The following is a 22,467-nucleotide window of genomic DNA, read 5'->3' on the forward strand; positions in this document are numbered from 1 at the left end:
GTTTTTTCCCACAAAGAACAAGAGATAAGAATATCAAAAACATATTATGTTTCTGAGATACTGTTATCTCTTGCTTCGCATATACTATTTTTGCGCACAAAGAACAAGAAATAAGAATATCTCACAAATTCTATGTTTTGAATTATCCTTTATAAATACATGTTATTTTTCTGTGATACTGTTATCTCTTGTTCACATGCACTGTTTTTTCCCACAAAGAACAAGAGATAAGAATATCAAAAAAATATTATGTGTCTGAGATACTGTTATCTCTTGCTTCGCATATACTGTTTTTGCGCACAAAGAACAAGAGATAAAATATCTCACGAATTCTATGTTCTGAATTATCCACTAGAAACCAAGAGATATGGTTATCTCAACTGGTATATGGTATGTATTTTGTCGCATGTAATTTGACAAACTGGTAGAACTCATTCAAAAAGACCATACCTATCGCTACTTGGTTTCCCCATGAATTCCTCAGGAGGTAATAAAGAGAACGACAACAATCCATACCATTGGACTATCGTGCTTTATGACATTGAGGATGGGCAATGGAGGCATTACAATTCCATCAGACCAACTGGAAGAAATACAGATGCATACCTTAAAGATGCTCGTTTAATGGTAAAAATACTTGGACTTCTTGTAATCCATACTCAAATGATACGAAAATAATAATTAACAAATATTTAACCTTACAAATGCAGAAAAGATATGTTGAAGGATTCGTGAAGAAAAACCATACCCCAACATTCATCCTCACATCACAAAACAAAACAATCTTTGAAAAGCAAAAATTTAATGCTCCGATAATCTCACCCGCATCTCCGCAACAAAGACCTAGAACGTAAGCCAATTAATCTTGTTCAGCATCTTATTTCGATACTCCTGTGCACTGTATTATTTCCTACTCTATTTCTTTCCTTCTAACTCTGATTATGACAACTTTTGCAGCGTTGACTGTGGAATTATAGTCTGCTACATCATTGACAAGCTTGCACAGGGAGATCGCATCCCTGAGTCATTGACAACTGATGAAATCAGACAATACAGAGTGTTATTGTTGCAAAGGTTCCTGTATGATAAACCAAGAACATGGACAGAAGCTCTTTGGAAAGACCGAAACTTGAAGACGGACTAGGTATTGGAAAGTTGAATAGGTGTTCTTTTGCTGAATAGGTGTTGGAAAGTTGAATATGTGTTCTTTTGTTAAAACTGACACATATGAATGGTCGGCTCCGAACAATTGGAATTCACCGTACCAGGGTTGTATATGAAATGTCTTGGCTACTCTGTTAGAAGTACAATAGGTGTTCTCTTTTGTTAAAACTAACACATATGAATGGTCGGCTCAGAACAATTGGAATTCGTCGTACCAGGGCTTCTATATGAAATGTCTTGCCTGCTCTGTTTTGAATTATAATAATTGTTCTTTTATTTAAAACGATACATATGCATGATCGGCTCCGAACAATGAAAAATAGCAGGTCATCTTTTTGTTATGATAATAATTCTATATCTTTTCATTCGATATATAACTGATGTTGCGAAATAGTCTATCTACCAGAATAAAGCTACAGATAATGCTATCTCAGCCAATACATTTCGCAAAATAGAATGACAGATAAAGCTATCTCATACAAAACATTCTTTGTGAACCTTTCATTCAATAGTTGTTCTTTTGTTAAAACTGACACATATGAATGGTCAGCTCCGAACAATTGAAATTCACCGTACCAGGACTTGTATATAAAATGTCTTGCCTACTCTGTTTTGAATTACAACTAGTGCATGCCCGTGCCTAAAGGCACGGCTCCGAATTGATAGCCAAAAAATTATTAAGTTTTATCCCTCCAACCTCTTTAACACAATGGCAGAAAAAAAATCAATAGAGCATCATTTTCTTCACTCATCAATGACTGTGCTTAAATATCCATGTTTAAAAACACATTTTAAATAACCTATTCTTCCCCCGATTGATTATCTCCACTTATCCTTCCCCCAGTTGTAAATCAGTATCACAAAGCGTATGAATATCAATATAAATTTTATGAGTTACTTTCAATGAAAGACATCCCGAACCAATAATCATTCACAAAGACTATCAAATTTAGTACATACCAACATCAACACCACCTTCATACAGGATCATTCGATTTTGCTTCCAAAAAAAATTCCATTGAAAGCCATAAGAAAATATTACTTGAAGCAGTAGTCCCAAGTCCAAACGATCACATCGCAATACTTCTCAAGCAACTGTGAGGACCTAGTCAATCACATAACCACCATCTCTTGCCAGCATAAAAAATGAAAAAGGATTTACATAAAAAATTAGGAACCAATGTTATAGACGAAGGGCAGTGCAATTGGATTTAATCCATCACCAAGATTGTAGATCGAAAATATAACTTCAATCCCACTCTCCCAATTGCACAATACATGCCTAGTACTACAACTAAGTGGATTCAAACAAAATGAAACCTAGATAGCCAAACCAACACATGTTAACTGAAGACTTTACAAAATTAATTTATGTTGTCTATAGCTTCCCCCAAAAGCTATTTTAACCACGAAACAACAAAGAACGAAGCAACATAAAAAAAAAAAATTAGGCTTACAATAGTTACAAACTTGTGGCAAAGCGTAGATCAGGCGAGAAAGAATCCACTAAGCGAAGCACAAATAGTTTGTTCCCTAGCATCTTGAAAGAATTGGATCGAATCCTTTGCATCTTGAAAAGGATGACTAAACCATTCAGAAATGTTGAAAAAGAGTTACACTCTTTCCAGAAATGTGCCATGCACGGGATGAATCAAAGTACACATAGTTAATTTAAATTCATATCAAACAAAAAAATTCTTATTCTAAATTGTCAACATCATTCACCATACATCATTCAACAACAAAAAAATAAAACAAAATTCAAGTTAACAAAATAAATCAGAATTTAACCTAACAACGACGGTCGGTCATCATGAAGACTCCAATGCTCCTTTGTCCCTCAATATTCTTAAGATTAAGATGGCCGAAGAGCTCCTTTAGGCACGCATCTAACCTTCCTTTCCTGGACAAAGGACGTGCAAGAACACCACGCCAAAGCCCCTTTCTAGGAATACCTGCACCAATCACCACCAACCAAAAACTTAGAGACATAATACATACTAACGATATCATCACGCCAAAAAATAGACTAATTATAATAACCTAATCAAAATTCTTCCATAATTATAATGTAATTAATGTAAACCAATTGTTCGGAGTGTTTGTAAATAGCAGAGGAGAAGCATAAGGACTGATCATGAGCCATGAAGCACACTTTCACGGAAAAAATTGGCATTATTGTCTTGATCTCATTGCCAATCATTGAACGCGAAGTAGAATCCCAATAAAAAAAAATGAGATCATTAGAGCTAATAGTAGTACAAAACAACTAAATCAAAGCAACTACACCTTTTTACCAATGTTTAAAGGGAGAAATGCATGCTAAGAAGCATATTGAAATCTTTGAAATGGAAAACAATGGATGAAAAAAAAAAAGATGGTAGAAATTTTTTTATCTGTTGCTATCCGTTGTCCTTAGGAAGCCTATCGGATTTTCAAAGATTAGTAAACAAAAAATTAATGAACACATTTTCTCGGAAGCCTATCAAATTAAATTAGTTAACAAAACATATGTCCAGATTTTCAAAGAAACCATTTGCAAATTTCAAAGGCAGAAATCAGAATAAGAAGTTTGGATAATCAGTTCTAAATAAGATCAAATGGAAGTAGAAATAAAAAAAAATCATATAAGAATAGGAATATTGTTAATACTTACAACGCTAGTTCTTCATATAAAGTTTCAGTTTTGCCAAAAAAAATCCCTTGAAATTACTTTGACAGCAATTTGAAGTTCCAGTTTTGCAGGAAAATTCACTAGCTTGAAATTATGATGCCTCCAAAGCTTCCATTTTATGTCGTCACTCCTATGAATCTGCAAATAGCAAATAAAAAGAAAATTATTAGTAACTCTGTGAAAATAAAGACTAATGTAGAAAAAAGACGATATAGATTTCAATAACAAAGGAAAAAACATAGAAAGTCTAAATGACTTAATGCATAAAAGAGACCTTTTGATTTTTGTAGATCAAACATATGTTTCAAATAAAGAAGAGATTTGTTAGTAAAGAGTTTTTTCTTCATAAGCTCTTCCAATTATTTGTTTTCTTTCGAAAATCATGGGATGTGGTAACCAATCCTATTAAAAATTAGTCACTTTTAAAAAAGGGGGGTAACCAATTCCGTGATTACCAAATGAGAAACTTAAAAAAAAAGAAGGTTATTCTTTTAAAATCTGAACCCACAAAATCACGAGGAAGGAAAATCACGGAATCTTAATTACCAAATTTTACAAAGAATTGCTTTAGAAACTACTTTAAATGGTAATGGGGAGTACTCCTACCGTTTTCTTTGGAAAAATGCTGCCGTAAGGATAATAATTAAGGGATGACTTTGCCATGTTAATGATTTATGTTTCCTTTTCAGTTTGGAATTCTCGCAAGTCATGGGATTAGAATATGGAATGTAATTATGGCAGATTTCGTTTCATAAAGGCGGGATAAAAAGCAAAGTATTTACCAAAACACCATTTTATAGAATGAAGGGTAGAGATTTATGTAGGCATGAGGATAAATCTAGAGCGTTGGTTGTCTTTTGAATTAAAACACAGCTCTGTTTTATTATATAGATGAGGATAAATCTAGAGCATTGGTTGTCTTTTGGATTCAAACACAGCTTTGTTTTATTATATAGATAGTTATTGCGGAGATACAAGATCATAAAAGGCAGGGTGAGATTTAGTACTTTTTGGTACAACATTGTCCCTTGGACTTACTAAAATCGGTTCAGCTAGCCAAACTGGGGTTCAGCAGACAAGAGGCTCTATCATGCCACGGTTCCTATCTGGTCCTTATCGATCTGTTTCGTCTAGTTTTTACATCGGGGCAGTTCAAAAGTGTTTTGAACGGTTCAAATTTGTTCGAAATAAATTTTTATTAAAAAAATCCAAAACACCTCCAAACAAATTTGGGCCACTTTGGACGGCCCGAATACAAAAAACTGAACAAAACTAGTCGGTATTGACTGGACAGGATCCGACCCCAATTTCTAAGGACCTTACCAACCATCCATACATGTTTTTGGTAGGTAACTATCACAATCCATTTAGAATTAGCGTCCAGATATCGTTGTTGGTAGGTGACTATCAAAGCCATTGCATAGTGTCTATAAATGGCCCCGTCAACAAAAAACCCCCAAGCTCTACTATCGGCCACCGCTTGGAATTTATAGTATTTTGTCTCACCTACTTGTATTTATTGAATTGGGGTTGGTGGGGGAGTTTCTGAAATCCTATCCTATGTTAAAAATAAAACAGAAAGATTAGACTCCTTCTGCTGCAAGAACAGACTAACAAGGTCGACGGCTACCCAGCTAACCTTCATAATTAAATACCGTTACTGTTTAGATAGATCTCGTTGCAAAAGACGTATTACTGGATAATTCGTCGGTAGAGCCAAAGAGTGGTTATCAAGAAAAATGAAGTAAGAGGTTCCGGTGTACAGAAAAGTCCTCACCGTTTTAATTAAGAAGTAACCATAGAAACCCACAATTTATTTATCCATTGACTAATTTTATATTTAGTATATTTTTGATACCCAGTAGAATACAATTTCTTTTTTTCTAAGCATGCAAAAATTTTCAAAAAAAAAAAAATCTACAACCACAAATTCATTATACAAATAAATGCATAACTCGACCCGCCCATCTTCCAGGGACAGACGGCCATGGGGCACGTGGCCCCACTCGAAATAAAAATATTTTTTAAAGAATATTTATGTATAAATTAGCATAATTATGAAAGTATGCTAATTTATAAACATACACACTTGTATATATCCCGAAAATACACATATAGAATTAGTTTTATGCCTTAATTTCATCATATGATACATTTATACTTGTTACTTTACGAGCTATTTGTCTATTTGGAGCTATTCTTTCTTGATTCTCTTTGTTTTTAACCGTCTCGGAGAAATATTTTAAAATAAAGATATTAATAAAACTAACTCGATCATTCTAAAATTTGTTAATGTTCATTTAAAACATACTTTAAAAATTTTGTCTGAGATTTTGTGCTCATTTTTACCTAATTTAACCTAAAGTACACTTTATAAACTTTTGTAATTAGTATTGCATGCTATAATTTTGAACGATCATATTATGGTTGACTAAAAAAATAAACTTTTGTCATTATAATTAACAGATGCCCCCACTAGGATACATTCCTGAATCCGTCCCTGCCATCTTCTGACGAGTGATTTTGAGTGGACTGATTTGGTTGGTTGACGGATATTTCCACATCCCTAACCGTTGGTTTAGCATGGAGTGACGATAATGTTATCTATGGTGATGGCTACATTTTTTGCTACACATATCCTTTTTGTATTTGGTTGGGTTTTGATTAAATTTAAGAAACCATTGGAAACCATTGGGTTAGGTAAAATTTAAGAAACCATTGGGTTAGGTAAAATTTAAGAAACCATTGGGTTAGGTGAAATGCTTATTTTAATGATATTTTAGTGATGGAGTAGGTTTAAGCAAACAAGTATTTTTTTATCTTCACCTTTTTTGTGTTAGTTATGCGCGCAGGCATAAGTCTGTTGACACAGACAAAGCGTGCACAGATTGTGCACAGATCCCAATGTGGGGCCCATTACGGATCCCACACAAAAAATCCTAGCCGTTCATTAAATTTAAAATATTTTTTCAAAGGCTCCCGTGAAAAATCATTTTGATTCGATATCTATAAGTACTCGATCTAATGATATAAGTTTTCATTTAGTTCAAAATTGAATGAAAAGTTAGATGATTAGATCAAGTATTTATAGGTATCGGATTGATCTGATTTTTTGTGAAGACCCTTGAAAAAATGTTTCAAATTTAATGAACGACTCGGATCATTTGTGTGGGACCCATAGTGGGCCCCACATCAAGATCTGTGCACGATCTGTGCCCCATTTGTCTGTGTGAATAGCACCTCTCTGCGCGCAGCAGGGCGTACATCTGTGGGACTTTGCTTCGGGTTGGTGTTGTGCAGTGAGGTGCATAGCACCGTGCTGCGCACCTCTGAGTCATCGAATTGTGCATCCGATGGCTTGGATCTCATCTCGGCAACCAACGATCGAGAGTCTTTCATTGCCAAAATGAGATCCGAGCCGTCAGATGCACGATTCGACGGCTTGAAGGTACGCACACGGTGCTGCGCATACCACTGCACAGCAAAATCCCCTAATTCACTTCTATGTTGCAACTTGCAAGTAGAGAACAGATGCATCAAAATCAGGCAAAGGAATATCCTATCTTCTTTCAGCTTGCATTTTCATTGGTACAATCTTGTTTTTATCCTTGTATATACATGTGTTCTTTTATTTTCACATGTTTTCAAAAATTGAATAGGTATATTCTTCATTCTGTCTTTTTAAATGGAAAATGAAAATTTTAAACAACTCAAAAAAGTTTGGAACACTTTATACTTTTTGACTACTCCCATACTTTCTTGAATTTTTCTGTGATGCCCCCACAATGGTATTGGGGCATGGGTGCCCCCATAAATATGAAATCTCAGCCATTAGATCAAAATTACTCATAAAAATTAGGTGATTTTATGATTTTTTTTCCGCATGCCACACTTAGTACAATGTATAGCCACAATCGATTCTCATACTTACCACAATGTAATACCATACTTACCACTATGTATGACCACAATCTATATTCCAACGGTTGAGAAAAAATGGGGCATTCACCGGACTGGGGCATCTTAGCCGAATAGGTGCATAGCACCAACCAATCTAGCACTATTTCCTTAGTAGGAGCAATGCGTATTTGATACTTTTATTGACATTATGTTGTAGTGGTTCGCTTCTTTCTGCAATCATCAAAGAATAGCGATCTTTGCACTCCCCTTTTTACCATCCGCATTTTTAATTTTTTATTCACATGAAATTATCATTTTACCCTTGCATTAGTTTACCTTTCGACATATCAAGGGATAGTGGAATAAATTTACATGAATAAAAATAAAAAGAGAAACGTGAACGGTAAAAGAAGGAGTGCAAAAATTAATTTCTATATTTATCACCTGTTTATGCTAATTAATTAAAGGAAAACAATTTTTACATTCCTTATATTCATTTGCACTCCCTTCTTGTCAAAATTAAGTTGAAATTACTACTCTTACCTCTTGAGGGCAGTTTTCCAAAAACACGAAAAGTAATTTTTTCATCATTGAAGCACTTTTAGGGCCCTTTTGGATGCGGAATAAGGATTGAGGATATTAGTTATGAAGGAGGGATAGAATAGTAGAGGGTATTATGTAAGAAGAGTGGACCCATATTGATGTGACGGAAGAATTAAATAGTATTTGGTTTGGATGAGGAATAAAATGGGGAAATAAAATTATTTTGTAGTTGAAATGGAAGAGAAATGGGGTATTATCCGAAGGTTTTATGTAATAACTCCCCAAAATCTACCCATAAATAATCTCCCTTTGGGTGTATTCGGAGGTACAAGAAAATCCAGGACTTAGTTAATACCCTGACAAAATGTGTTCTTAAACCATGGCTTAACCATGGGCCTACAGTTTTAAGAAGGGATATTACTAATATCCCTTCAGTAGCTCCCATTCAAACAGGCCCTAAGCACTTTTTTGAAACAATTATTCTATGATCACACCAATATACACACACAAGTGTGTGAGCCCCACTCACACTGCACACTCTAGTGTGTGTGGGTGTGTATATGGGTGTGAAGATGAGTGTAGAGGTAGAATTACTCTTTTTGGAAAACTATCTTTGAGAGCCCGTCCCGAAACGGGAAAAAATCTCTTATTTTTTAAAAAGATAATTTCAAGCTCAAAAATTATAGATTTATTGAAATCTAAAAATATACAATATGAATCTTGTTTGAAAGATCTCATCAAGACCTTTTATACGATGCAAAAAAAATAAAAAAATTATTTTTCATTTACACTATTTTTTAGTTTAAAAATGTGAAATAAATTACTTATTTTTTAAAAAAAATTTTAAAACGGGCTCTGAGTCACTTTCGTACGAACGAGCGGATTAAAAAAAATCGTACGAAAGGCAATTTAATAATCAATAAATCATTAAAAAAAAAAGTGTTAATTAATGAATAAAAGGGGGCGTAAAAATCATTTTCCTAACTAAAATTTGATAAAGAATTGGGATGTGTCTGCCAAACAACGTACCTTGAGGAGCAGAACGGAGGAAACCCAACCCAGGTGCACGAAAAATTTCTCCAGGTGCACTGATCGAAGCGAGTTTGGTCTAGAGAGAGAGAGAAGAGACACCTGTGCTCTTGGTTCTGCGTTAACGTTTGTTGCGGCGTTTGAGATTCATGCCCTGTTTGATTTACTGGTAAGCGCACATGAAACTCTTGTTGTGAAATCCTCCAAAAAAAAAAAATTGGGTATATATATCCACTCTTCTTTGGCCATACGTACATGTATACATACCGATGCATTCGAAATACAATTGGGAAATCATGCATTGTATTTGAATCTACTACGAAAAGGAAATGGATAAGTCTTTCGAATATCTGGATCAGAGATTTTTATTGATTTTGGAAAGGGGAAAAACGCATGGAAATGTTAGAAGACAGTTATTTGGTTGAGCTGAATCAGCTGATCCTTTGTGTTAGGGTTTCGCATCCTAATAAATTTTCTCTGGAAAAGAACAGGAGGACCAAGATATTTCAAATTTTTTTTAAAGCTCTTAATATCAAATTTGAATGATTTTATTTATTTTATGCTTAACTGGAAGTTTAAATTACCCTTTACGGATCCGCGTCTTTGTTTATTTTGGTTTTTTGAATTTGTGATTTACGTTGACCTTCCGCCCTGTTTGGGAACTTGAGGAAAAGAAAGGAAAGTGTAGAGGAAAATTCACAGTACTCTTTTTTCCATTCTTTGGATTGTTATTTTCTTCTCTGTAAAACAAGGGAAAATTATTTTCCTTTACTTTCCTTTCTTTTCCCAAGGTTCCAAACATCCCATGTTTTTAAAAATTGAACATTAGAATTTAAATGTTGGATTTTGGCGCTTACTTTTCTGTCTTTTTTTTTTTTTTTTTTTTTTGATCCGTTACTTTTCTGTAATTACTTTTTGTGTTTGGGGTGTTTATTAGAGTATGTCGGAAATCAAAAGAAAGTACTACAGTTTTTCTTGTAGTCAATCAGTAGGTTTACATCTTTCATCATCTGGGAGTTGCAATAATAATAATAATAATAATAATAATAATAACAATAACAATCCTAATGATGATTAAGAATAAAGACTCATTGGCGTCTAATTTGTAAAACATATCTACCGCAGTAGCTGGATTGTTCATCTGGTTGAAATCAAGCCAGTGGAAAACAAAACTTTTTCAATTTAGTCTCATAAACTTTTGGAAGTTAGGCAGATGATCAATGAACTTGGATGGAATTTGCAGAGAAGTTTGACAGAATTGAGGCTGTATCTCTACATTAACGGAGGACAATAAGCTTGAGGGTTTATCAATTTCCTGCTGTGCTCGAGGTCCTTTCTGTTTTAAGATAGTAGAAATGGAGGCTAAACTTGCACAGAGCTTGCAAATCTCAACATGGAATGATTCAGAGAAGATTACGAGGAAGCCAAATGGTTCATTGCAATTTTCTCCGAGATCTAGGGAGCCAAAGGGGTTTCAGAATCTTATTTCTAATCATTTGCAGCCTACTGGCACTGCCACTTGGCATAAACCTGAAGCAATGAGGGTCTCATGTTCCTACAGGAATTATCCTGGTAGGTACAAAATTTAACAGAATTATTCCTTAAAGGATGAGAACATGCCTTTTTCCCCCTATTGTTTGATAATCAGTAGTTGGTGCCCTCTAAGTTTATGTTTGTACAACACAAAGTAAAACCTGAGTATGGTTTTTGTTCATTGCCTCCATAAATGCCACTTGGAACGGTGAATTATGTTCCTCTTTCGAAAAGGCATGCTCTTCCCTAGCTCTTAGAAGATTTGTGGATTGTGATCACTTGTTGTGCATATTATTATGCTAGTACTGACTAATGAAGTTGAAATTGAAATTGAAAAGTGTTATTGAAATAAACTTTCTAATGAGAAGGGATTTCTCATGTGGCCCTCTATATTTCACCGTTGCCTTTTACTCATCTGTTTACAACAAAACGCGTTCTGCAGCTAGAGAAAACGATATGTCTAGATTTGTTCTCAATTAATTGATGGTTCTGGGAGGGGTAAGACTGAAGAGACAAACCTAATCTTTGTCAAGATTTGCAGTTTGCACAAAGGGGTTACCAGACTTGAACCTATGTTCTCACACTTGGCAGCTTGAGCTTTTACCATATCACCATGGAATGCCCCATAAAATAGTTTTTACACCCATCTTAGCATTTTAGTCTTTAGAGTACCAAGAAACGTACGTGGTACATGTAGAATGACAAGTTCTGAGAGATCATGACCTGCACCATGGGCATCAGTGGCAGTGGTTTCTATATTTGCCTTGTGTTATTTGTTCATCAACTTTTCGACTTCTATTTTCTTTCTCTTTTGTTTGTCTTCCTTACCATAAAAGGATAATGCTTTGTTGGTCTTTTTTTACCAGGAGAATATTGTATTTATCTTTGTATTTATCTTCCATCCCTAAGAAACCCATTAGGCTGAAGGTAGGAAATTAGGGAGACATATTTGTTGGTTACATTCAGATGAACTGTTGTTGTAAGGTGTCTTGTGAAAATGTGTGCAAGTGATGCTACTGAAGTACAGATATCTTTGTTGTAGGTTCAGTACTGCAGTCTGGAAGTTTTCCTGCCTCTTTTGATGAAGCTATGATTTTAAAGGTACGAAATGTGGTCCCTTTGTTATCTTCCTCGTTTGATTATAGATTAGATGTTTATTTTGAGGGTGCACAACTAAATCGATTGTCTAGATATAGTGCCTCTTTCTACATCTGTTACATTGCTCAGCAAGATATAGGCATGAACATGGAGTTGCATTGGATCCTTCTTAAATAGTTTCAGCAATCATCTTATTGGAAGTTACTAAAATTGCAGAATAAGGCAGAAGACATTGAACCATTTTTAAATGGACGCTGTATATATCTTGTTGGTCAGTTCCTTATCAAGATCCTCTACGATTAGTTGATCAAATATTTGTTTTTGATTTCTAGTTAACTGTATTGTGTTCAAAATGCAGGTATGATGGGCTCTGGAAAAACGACCATTGGCAGGATTCTGTCAGATGTTCTTAGCTATTCGTTTTTTGACAGGTTTGTAGTGATGCTGCTGGTCAAGAATTTTTTTCTTCGCAAAATAGCTATGGAGTAAGGAGACATGAATCGAGTCATATTCTTTGTAATGCATTTCAAAGGTTATTAAATTCTTTAAGAAAAAAATGATTCAAGTCATATTGTCTTACGGATCCATTGGTTGCTATTGGTGTTCTGGAAACAGATCGCACTTCTTGCACATTAAGATTGTTTCAGCCAAGATGACCCCTTGACACACTATACTTAATGCTCAATACTGATGGGACAGTTTCATGTTTGTTGATGGCAGTGACACGTTGATAGAGCAGGCAGTTGGGGCAACTTCTGTAGCCGAAATCTTTAAGCTGTATGGGGAAGGCTTGTTCAGAGATAATGAGGTTAGTGAGCTCCAATTTATCTTCTACCTTTTCTTTGCATTTTGAACAATGTGTGAATATTGACTTCTCCACTTTTGTTTTTTGTATTTTCTGAAATGTATGTTTCTTGGACCATAAGGTTAGTGCTTTATGTGTGTATGTGCTTGTGTGACATTATTGTGACATTTGGGGACACACATGTGCTTGTGTGACATTATTGTGACATTTGGGAGTTGAGAAGCATCCTACAAATTTGAAGGGGAGAGAGAAAATATGAAGGGTGACTTGGTGTTTGAGAGATTTACTGGAGCATACATTTTATGCCCTTTTTTTTAGATTTTTAACGGAAGCATACATTTTATGCTTGGAGCCTTGGACCTTCAATTTTGTGAGATTTGCTACATGAGGGATCTGTTGGAGATGCTAATACTTTTCATTCATTTGTCTGCACTTCCCCTCCCCCACTTCATTCTTTTCGACTTCCTTCTCAGCATCGCATGAAAGACCGGACTCCCCCTCCTCTTTTTTTTTTTTTTTTTTGCTGTCTTTACCCCGTAACCATAGAGCCTGTTTGTTTGACCACACAAGGGCATCAGGTTGGACTAATATCCAAGCGGACAACATATCAGTTTTTGGTCAAAATTTTGAAAGCTCGGAGTAAATGACCATCAGATAAGTAATCTCAAAAAGTGCAGATACGCTACGATGGTGTGGTACTATTAATCCTATCACTTGTAGTCTGAAGAGGTTACTTATGCTAGGGATTATATATTACTTCACTATTAGTCCATTCACACAAACATGCCCTTAATGTATTGAAAGTTCATCAAGAAATATCCATTCACTTTTGCACTTGTCTTCAAATAATGTCTTCTTATGTGGGTAGTTTAATCCCCTTTGTTACCTTGTCTATTGAGTCTTGCGCTTTCCATGAGTTTATCTGCTCCAGATTATCATATGTACTTCTCAAGGGATACCTTTTCCTCAACTGTGGAAGTAATAGTTCTAGAATTAAGATATCATAAGCAAATTCTACCAATCCCACTATTCTAGTCTTGAGTACTCACTAGATACACCTTTACGACCACATATGTTTATGTTTTCTGGTAGATACACCTGCAGTATGCCTCATCTCTAGAACTAGTAGTGGACAAAGCCTATAATTACGAATTTTACAAGTTCCACTACTAATCTTCAGTAGTTACACCTGCAGTATTTGCAAAAATGTTGATTTGTTCTATTAGATATACCTGCAGTATCCCTTTAATCAAGAACTGCTGGTTGCTTGGACGATGTAAAGATTAGAATCAAATCCCAAATTCCTCTTTCACTTATTTGTTTGTTTAATACCCTTAATTTGTGCCAAAGGCCAGTAATTAGCTTCTGCCCTGCAGACAGAGGTATTGCGGAAACTGTCTAAAATGCAGCGGCTAGTTGTTTCCACCGGTGGAGGAGCAGTTATCCGGCCCATTAACTGGTAAATCATCGGACAAAATTGTGAAGTCCTTGACCTTTAGATTCTCATGTGGTTCTCATTAATCTTATTTGTGCTTTTCAGGAAATACATGCAAAAGGGGATTAGTGTTTGGTTAGATGTTCCATTGGAAGCCTTGGCAAGGAGAATTGCATCTGTAGGAACGGAATCTCGCCCCCTTCTGCATCAAGAAGAAGGTGATGCTTATGCAAAGGTGGGCATTTCATTCTATTGTATGGAACAAGCTTTCCTTATTTGGAAGATATCTCGAGTGTTAATTACATGTGATATTTTCTGCTACTCACTTTTGCCTTTGAACTATAGGCTTTCACGCGTTTGTCTTCTCTTATGGAAGAGAGAAGTGAAGCATATGCCAATGCCAGTGCTAGGGTTTCCTTGGAAAGTATGATTTGCTTGTCTCATGTATCATTCTCGTCTGTTAGTGGCCACATTTTAGCATTTCAACTATTGTCTACATTTGTGCCTCTGTTTCTTGTTCAAATAGCTCCTAATTTTGAAAGCTTTGTTGTTTTGTGGTGGAAGATTTTCTCTGTCCGTCAAGAAATTAACTGAATGCTTCCTAATCATATTGTACACCGTTGCTGTTTCTAGTTGTATCACTAATTGTCTATTATGTGCTGTGCTTTTGCTTGTATGGTTTGATTAGACATTTATGTTTAGTGCTTTGTTTTTCTGGTGAGTTCTGATTGAAGTATGTGTATTTCCATCGTGCAGATATCGCAGCCAAGCTTGGTTACATAGATGTATGCAATCTCACACCAACAGTTATAGCGATTGAGGTCTCTCTCTCTCTCTCTCTCTCTCTCTCTAGCTCTCTCAAGCATTCTGATAATCTGGACGTATTTCCTATCATGGCTTCCACTTAAAGTTTATCAAAAATGAACTTTCCCAGCTAACTTCATTTTTGTGTTCCACAGGCGTTAGAACAAATTGAGAACTTCCTGAAGAACTAGGGAATTGCCTATTCCACGGACCTACTCCACCAAGCTTTCTTATTATGTTTGACGCTTAATCTTGAGATTAATGCTTTTACCATAACTAATTGGGTTTTACAATTCCATCTATGCGGGATCAAAAAAGGGGAAAATGATAGTAAAAGATTGGGAAAAAAAAGAAAAAAAGAGAGGAGGATTCAGAGGGTGCAATGTTTCTGATTTTATAGAGAAAAGGGTATTTATTCTTTGAGAAAGTAATGTAATGTTTTTCTTGATGATGCTTAAGATGCAGATGTAAATATATGGCTGATAATTTTTTTAAATGTAAATCTCATTTTGTCACTTGAAACATGCACGTCCGTACTTTAGTTGCCTAATGGTAAGAGGTTGGGTCATATGTTCAATTTCCGCTTGCAACGTCTATTTCGTCAAATATTTTTTTGACTAAGTAGGGATAGGTCCAAGGGGCTTCTCTCTTTTTTTCCCGTTAATGCTCGGACCAGCTTGCGTCCCTGAAAAGTAATCAAATGACGTATAACATATAGGGAAAACTAGAAGAGTAATCAAATGCAGAGTCTTGCACATTCTTATCAATTTTTGCCCTAGTTGTTTCGTATAAAGGAACGAACGGATTTCCAACTCCCACCCCCAGAGAGAGAGAGGTCCTTCTCGATCTAAATCAAACTTTTCCTTGCCATCGGTGTCGATGGGTTAGTTCGACCAAAAACTATTTTCAAGAACACCCGCCCTCAACAATCTCTATTTGCCAAACAAAAAATGGGTGGCACAGTCGCAACCCGCAAACTCATCTCCAACCTAACTTCTCCAAACAAATTACGCCGTGAAAGGCTTCAACTTTCTCTCTCCTTACCTCGTATCCAGCAAATTTTAAGAACCACAAATGGTGGATCAGCCCACTCTCATGCAACATCGTCACCACCTAGGAAGTCTCATCACCTCAAGAGACAACACCCTATCTGGTAAACGTCCACGCCCCCTCCCTAGACGCAAATGTACATAATCACTTGCCCACAGTAGTTGAAGAATCTCCAATCCCGAACACCTTCCCTCATCAGGTACAAACCGTATCCCAATCTGCAAAATATTATTGAGTCACTTCCCTACCCTAACCCCATGCCACAACTTCTTCGATCCTCCTTGCCACCAAAACTAGAGTGAATAATGGAGTACTGACAGATCCTAACACAGACATAATACCTTACAAGACTGAGAATTGCAAAGTATTTGAGCAGTCCTGGATTTGTAATGTTACATGTTCAACAAAACTGAATAGGGAATTAATGCTTTTGTTCTATAAAATTTTACTACACAACTGATTGAAACACAGCAAAAGAAGGAAGAGCCTCATCAACAAGACCCAAGCATTTTGAAACAGTTGATTAGACACTATACAAATATATATAAGGGGGTAAATTGAGAAGCTCTAAACAAATACAACAGGAGCTAAACAAGGAGATACAACCTTCCAGAGTCATTGGACCGAACCCCCAAAATGCTGTTGAGCAAGTTTCTGGCATTTTTAACCGAAAGAAACTCCCCCTCAACCTCCCCAGAGGACGACAGAGAAGGTTTCCACTGGAGCAATCATATAGATAGACATTGATAACATGCTGGTCACAAGGTTTATTTAGTATTGAGTAATTTACATCTTGCTTCCTTATTGGCACTGGATTTCCACATCCAAGCTGGATTAAAGATGAAGAGCCAACGAGACAGTTTAACTGGATCTCCTCCCTTTTCTCTGATATTCCTCTGAATAACTAATAACCTGTACAAAAGACATAGCAATACACCCACAAAATCAAACATGTTATCCATAAAGCTGCTTTTCGTAACTGAACCCCAACCCCCCATCCCAAACCCGAAAAAGAAGAAAACAAAAAAACAAAAATGCAAAGAGACATACTTGATTAAAAAAAGATGGAAGCACATGTATGGTCAAATTTGAATAAGGTGCACAGTCTAGATATTTTGCAGTGCTGCCAGACACCATATAATGAAAATAGAAAAGATCGAATAACCATATGCCACAACAGATATAACCAGATGAAAAAGAAAGGTATGCTCTTGAATGTAGGCGTCGGTAAAGCCCAAAAGGAAGTCTAGCAGTAATCTCATCCCACATATACCCCTTGCGTCTCCAGATTTTGTTCTCAAATAGTCTCAGATGTCATAACATCCAAATCACACCAACCACGCAAACCAACGTATTTGTAGAGAACCATGTTTGGGATGAGAACCCAAACCTATCAAATCAATAGAGTATGCGTGCATAGGAAATAGCTAAGAAGCACACAGAAAACAAAGAACCGTTAAGATTTATGGGTGAAAAAATATTCCAACAAAAGAAAAAGGAATGGGATTGGAAACCACAAAAAGAAGAGATAGAAGCATTATGACTTGCAGAGTCGCAGTACTCAATGAAGTGGCACCTCGCCCACCATACCTCTTCCCAAGATTCAAGTCTCTATCCATTACCAACATTAATCTAACTAAACTGAGGGAAACCTGAAAGACATCGGAACTTCAGACTGAGATCAGTTTTTTTTTTTGCTAAACAGACTCGGATCGGTTGCTAAGTGAAGCTTTGAAGAATCTCCACCATAATCTTGCAACTATGTGTAATCCTAACAATACATCCCTCGCAAATTATGAGAACGGAACCTATACACCCATTTACCAAGCAAGACAACAGTCTTCTCCTCAAGATGTCCTAAACCAGACCCACCCTTATCCTACGCAAGTGAGACCACATGCTTATCAATTAAATGATCCTCCTCCCCTCCCCAAACCGTCCCACAAATAGTCTTTCATGATCATCTTCTCAATTTTGTTAGCCATGCCCACATCCAATCTCTTCTTAAACAGAGCCCATAAACTTCTTCCCTATGATTCAAACCACCCCCCAATGAAAATAAGAAATATAAATAAACAAAAAAGAGAAAGTACATAAAACAAGTTTAAAATGCAAAATGGAGCTATGCTGCGTTCTTATGAACTTAACTTAAATCCGAGAATTTTGTCCTTATTTGAATTTTTTTTCCATTTGTTAGTTTTGTGCCAAATTTTTTTGGGTTATTGATTTTGAGAGGAACCGGAAAAGTACCAAAAAAAAATTTTACTTTTACCCAAGTATTTTGAGAATATTCACTTTTTAGCTGAAAAAGTCGTCTTTTTTTTTTTTGCTAAAAAATGGTTATTTCTCAAAATACTTGGGTAAAAGTAAAAAAAATTTACTTTTCCGATTTCTCTTATCGAGACGAATCAATAACCTACAAAAGTATGGGGCAAAACTAACAAATGCGAAAAAATTCAAATAAAGAAAATTTTCAGATTTAAGATAAATTCATAAGAACGCAGTAAGTACATTATCGGTGATGAATCAAGTGCGGTAAAATGTTATAATTGCAAAAGATATCCTATGAATTTTCCAATGCTTTCGGTTGCATTCTATACAAAGAATTTGGGACAACCAAGTCTTGACTGAGCTCGATACAAGTGTGGGCAAGCACCAGACACCGGATTCTCCAACAATATCTCTTCTTCATCCATCCCAGCTACTGTTTACCAATACAAGCAACCAATTTCAACCAATTTCCAATGCTTTCGGTTGCATTCTATACAAAGAATTTGGGACAACCAAGTCTTGACTGAGCTCGATACAAGTGTGGGCAAGCACCAGACACCGGATTCTCCAACAATATCTCTTCTTCATCCATCCCAGCTACTGTTTACCAATACAAGCAACCAATTTCAAACACCATTTAATTGTCTCAAACCACAAGTGTGGAACTTACTTGAAAATTGAAATGATCAACTAGACTACTACTGCCTGTTTGGATGGCGGAGAAGAAGGCGGATTTGTGAGGCGGCCGGATTTGTAGTGCTGGTCCCACTCAAATCCGGTGTTTGGTTGAGTTTTGAGGGAGCCGGAGATAAACACTGTAGCGGCTTCAAATCCACTTGGAGGTAGATTTGTGAAGCGCTGGTCTGACCCCGTCGGTGGCAAATCCGGGGGTTTTCAGCCAGTTTTACCCCTCCAGATCCCCCCTTGAACCAGAAGAAAAAGAAAAAAAAAATTAAGAAATTCGGTTATAGAGAGAGAAACGAAGACAGAAAAGACTACCGCTCGTCACCGGAGCCTCCCTCGTCACCGGAGCTGCTCTCTCTCCTCCCGCCCTCCCTCTTCCTCTGCTCCTTCGCCAGGGCCCTCTCTTGCCTGTAATCGGAAGAGATTTTGAGGGAGATTTGAGGATTTGAGTTTTTCAGTGGTGAAGGTGTAGGGAATTTGGGGTATTTGGGTGTATACGGTGGGGATTTGGGCATTTGGTTGCAGCCGCAGATGGGGAAGAAGTAAAGTGGGGAGGGGATTTTGGGATTTCGGTGGTAAAGAAGGCAGTAACATATACATATGTATATGTATTATGTATGTATGTATGAATTATGTTTTTTTTAAATTACCACTCACATATTTTCAACCACTCTAAATAAATACATAAAGATTTTATTTTATAAAATTTGGTTTTAAATTTTTTTATAAAAAAAATCATAATAAATATTAAGGTTTCAACATTGTAAAGATAAAATGAATTTATTTTATCCAAAAAATAATGATAAATATGTATATATTCTAATTATAATGAAATTAATCCTTATTATCTATTAAATTAATAAACTGGGGGCAACTAAGTCATTTGACATCTTATCCCATCATATCCACCCTTCAAATCCCCCTTCTCAAAAAAACATCCAAACGCCTCATTACAAATCCACCCTTCTTAAGGGGTGGGACCACCCTTCTTAACATATTACCCCTTATTATATATCCATCCTCAAATCCACCCTCATTACATATCCACCTAAATCAAATCCTCCATCCAAACGGGCCGCTAGAGTTCTCTCATATCCCCTTAAACCAGCATCATTTCCTCCCTGGCCACCATCTAGAGACACCAACAACTTTACCCCAACAGTAATTCCTCTTCTCGAATTTCAAGGGGCTGCTCTTGGCATCACTTTTATGGATACAGGGAGGTTTTAGTGGATTAGAAATCTATTTGTATTTCTTTGGGGTTTCAATTACTTTCATTATCTTAAACGCTTCTAGTTCCACTGATAGTGCTATGCACTTCCTTTTTTCTAATGCTTAAGAATTGTTCCAACAAAAGCATAAACTGGACAAACTATTTTCTTCAAGTTCTTTGAACAGATTTCTGAATGTCTTTGACCTTCAAGCATTCAATACAATGGAACTTCGAATCAGAATCACCTAATGCGTATACCTGGAATTGGTTCTTGAATTATATTCCCGAGTCAGAGTATTCTTCTAACTACCATGTCGTGGTACTTACTTCGGTACTTAAGCTGGCAATATATTACTTACCGCAAGTTTTTCAAGACTTCAGAAACACCAGAAATGACATATTTCTTCATCCAAAAGCTTTACAATACGAACATTTTACAAATTATCAAACATTTTACAACCAAACGAACAGAGAACTCGTGAAAATAAAACTTCCCACCATATTCATGCACAATTTCCGATATCATACCACATGAGAATTAAGACATACTTAACTAGCATAAGCAAAATTGAATCACACACATAGCAAAGCTTAGGAAGTGAAACATACCCAGAGAATTACCAAACTCACAATACAACCGCAGCACAATGAACAACGGAAGCCCTATTCGGAACAACAAGAATCACATCGGACCAAACAATCGAGCCACTCAACACCCCACCCTTCTCCTTCCAAACCTCAATCTCCGCGCACATAATCTCCATCTCCTTCCCACTCCCCTTCCCTTCCCAAACCACAAACAACTTCCCTCCCACATTCGCCATCGTAGCACCGCACAAAAACTTAGGCAACCCCTTCCCAACTCCCATCAACTCCTTCCACTCATCCTCCTTCGCATCATACCCTCTGATCCTCCCCAAATAATCATAACAATACAAAACCCCATCCACCACCGTCGCCCGTCCCCTCCACCCCATATCCATCCCCGTCGACACATCCCCCCATTCCCCCACCACCACGTCATAAACCACCCCACCCCTATCCGCCATCGCGTACATCTTGTCATCAATAACAGCACTAGCATGCATCCACTTGTCCCTAACCTCAATCGGGCTCGGAACTGCCGCCCACGACCCCGCCACCGGGTCGAATACCTCGGCCCAGTTCGTCGACCGGGCCCAATTATCCACCAAACATCCACCCATCACATAAATCTTCCCGTTTATTGCTCCCGAAGCCGCGAACTCCCTACAAACCCTCATTTTAGGCCCCATTTCCCATCTATTGTACCGGCAATCGAAAACCCAGATCGAATTCGACGGGTTTTCGCTTATAGCCCCACCGATGACGTAGATTTTGGATCCTAGTACGGCAAAAGAAGACCCAATTGGCTGGGAAGGGAGAGGGGGGAGGGGCAAAAGGGTCCTTGGTTTTCTAGGGTTGGTAGGGCTTTGATCGAGTACGTACCAGTTGAAGGAGGAGTTGATGCGGATGTTGAGGTAGAGGAAGTGTTGGGTGCAGCGGAGGAGTGATCGGGTGGCGTGGAGGAGAGGGGAGTTTACGGTGGACCGCCAGGACCTGGAGACGAGGGAGAGGGAGGGGTGGTGGGAGATGGGTACTCTGGCAATGCATTGGAGAGCGACGTCGTCTGGTAGGTTTGGGAGGAGTTGGGGCGGCGGAGGTGAGCCGCCGGCGGTGGTGGAGTCGGTCATGGGCCGGGCCTGGGAGTGGGTTGGAGGTGGTGATTGCCGGTGAAGATATATATACTCCAGGTTTTTGTATTTATGTGATGATTAGGAATCAAACGTATGTTTTCTGTGTGATCAGTGGAGCAAAAGAGCACTGCTATCAGTACCGATAGTTTTGTAGGAAAAATATACAGACCAGCCATTTTGGGCTGTCTTTGGCCACCGGACTGTCGATCCGAGCCGTTCAAAAATTTAAAAAAAAAAAACTGAGGGGGCTTACGTGAGAATCAACGGCATCTAATATGTGTAAGATTCTTGATCTAAACACCATATTTTTCTTGCTTGATCTATACATGAAAAATATGGTATTTAGATCAAGCGCACTCTACACACATTGAATGCCATTGATTCCCATACAGGGCCCCATCGGTTTATTTTTTAGAATTTTTGGACGGCTCGGATCGAAGACTGCCCAATGCAGCCAATCAGTACGTTTTCCCTATAAAACTATCGGTACCTATATCATTTTCTGTGGTGTGGTGGTTGAGAATTGTGAAGAGTTCGCTAGATTCACAG

The 22,467-nt window shown here is 37.2% G+C and overlaps 3 protein-coding genes across 5 annotated transcripts; 2 read left to right on the top strand and 1 right to left on the bottom strand.

Moving 5' to 3' along the window:
- Positions 1-632: 632 nt before the first annotated feature.
- Positions 633-1,181, top strand: LOC131303292 (uncharacterized). Its single transcript, XM_058330091.1, has 2 exons — positions 633-850; positions 958-1,181. Exons 1-2 carry the CDS (start codon positions 705-707, stop codon positions 1,142-1,144), a joined length of 333 nt encoding a protein of 110 aa, XP_058186074.1. The 5' UTR covers positions 633-704; the 3' UTR covers positions 1,145-1,181.
- Positions 1,182-9,268: 8,087 nt separating this feature from the next.
- Positions 9,269-15,500, top strand: LOC131303295 (shikimate kinase, chloroplastic-like). 2 transcript variants are annotated; one of them, XM_058330095.1, is made up of 11 exons: positions 9,269-9,479; positions 10,554-10,882; positions 11,871-11,944; positions 12,158-12,212; positions 12,300-12,372; positions 12,662-12,749; positions 14,123-14,205; positions 14,287-14,416; positions 14,527-14,605; positions 14,938-15,002; positions 15,141-15,500. In XM_058330095.1, exons 2-11 carry the CDS (start codon positions 10,666-10,668, stop codon positions 15,174-15,176), a joined length of 900 nt encoding a protein of 299 aa, XP_058186078.1. In that variant the 5' UTR covers positions 9,269-9,479; positions 10,554-10,665; the 3' UTR covers positions 15,177-15,500. The 2 variants fall into 2 exon arrangements, with proteins under 2 accessions (XP_058186078.1, XP_058186079.1); XM_058330096.1 differs by having other exon boundaries at positions 11,886-11,944.
- Positions 15,501-16,356: 856 nt separating this feature from the next.
- LOC131303294 (F-box/kelch-repeat protein SKIP6) lies at positions 16,357-22,011 on the bottom strand. Of its 2 annotated transcripts, none has more exons than XM_058330093.1 (2): positions 20,813-22,011; positions 16,357-16,947 (listed from the first exon to the last, which is right to left on the bottom strand). In XM_058330093.1, the coding sequence occupies exon 1, from the start codon at positions 21,913-21,915 to the stop codon at positions 20,830-20,832; it is 1,086 nt and encodes a 361-aa protein (XP_058186076.1). In that variant the 5' UTR covers positions 21,916-22,011; the 3' UTR covers positions 16,357-16,947; positions 20,813-20,829. The 2 variants fall into 2 exon arrangements, with proteins under 2 accessions (XP_058186076.1, XP_058186077.1); XM_058330094.1 differs by lacking the exon at positions 16,357-16,947 and adding an exon at positions 17,764-18,065 and having other exon boundaries at positions 20,813-22,000.
- Between the last annotated feature and the right edge of the window lie 456 nt (positions 22,012-22,467).

Source organism: Rhododendron vialii, chromosome 10a (genome assembly GCF_030253575.1).
Source record: "Rhododendron vialii isolate Sample 1 chromosome 10a, ASM3025357v1".
In the NCBI taxonomy this organism is placed as follows: Eukaryota; Viridiplantae; Streptophyta; class Magnoliopsida; order Ericales; family Ericaceae; genus Rhododendron; species Rhododendron vialii.

What these genes read in the sequence shown, in the direction of transcription:
- LOC131303292 (XM_058330091.1), top strand. Translation starts at nt 705, where the DNA reads ATGCAGAAAAGATATGTTGAAGGATTCGTGAAGAAAAACCATACCCCA. An exon ending in CCGCAACAAAGACCTAGAAC is followed by an intron (nt 851 to 957) that starts GTAAGCCAATTA and finishes CAACTTTTGCAG; the next exon opens with CGTTGACTGTGGAATTATAG.
- LOC131303295 (XM_058330095.1), top strand. Translation starts at nt 10,666, where the DNA reads ATGGAGGCTAAACTTGCACAGAGCTTGCAAATCTCAACATGGAATGAT. An exon ending in GCTTGTTCAGAGATAATGAG is followed by an intron (nt 12,750 to 14,122) that starts GTTAGTGAGCTC and finishes TCTGCCCTGCAG; the next exon opens with ACAGAGGTATTGCGGAAACT. An exon ending in TGCTAGGGTTTCCTTGGAAA is followed by an intron (nt 14,606 to 14,937) that starts GTATGATTTGCT and finishes TCCATCGTGCAG; the next exon opens with ATATCGCAGCCAAGCTTGGT.
- LOC131303294 (XM_058330093.1), bottom strand. Translation starts at nt 21,915, where the DNA reads ATGACCGACTCCACCACCGCCGGCGGCTCACCTCCGCCGCCCCAACTC.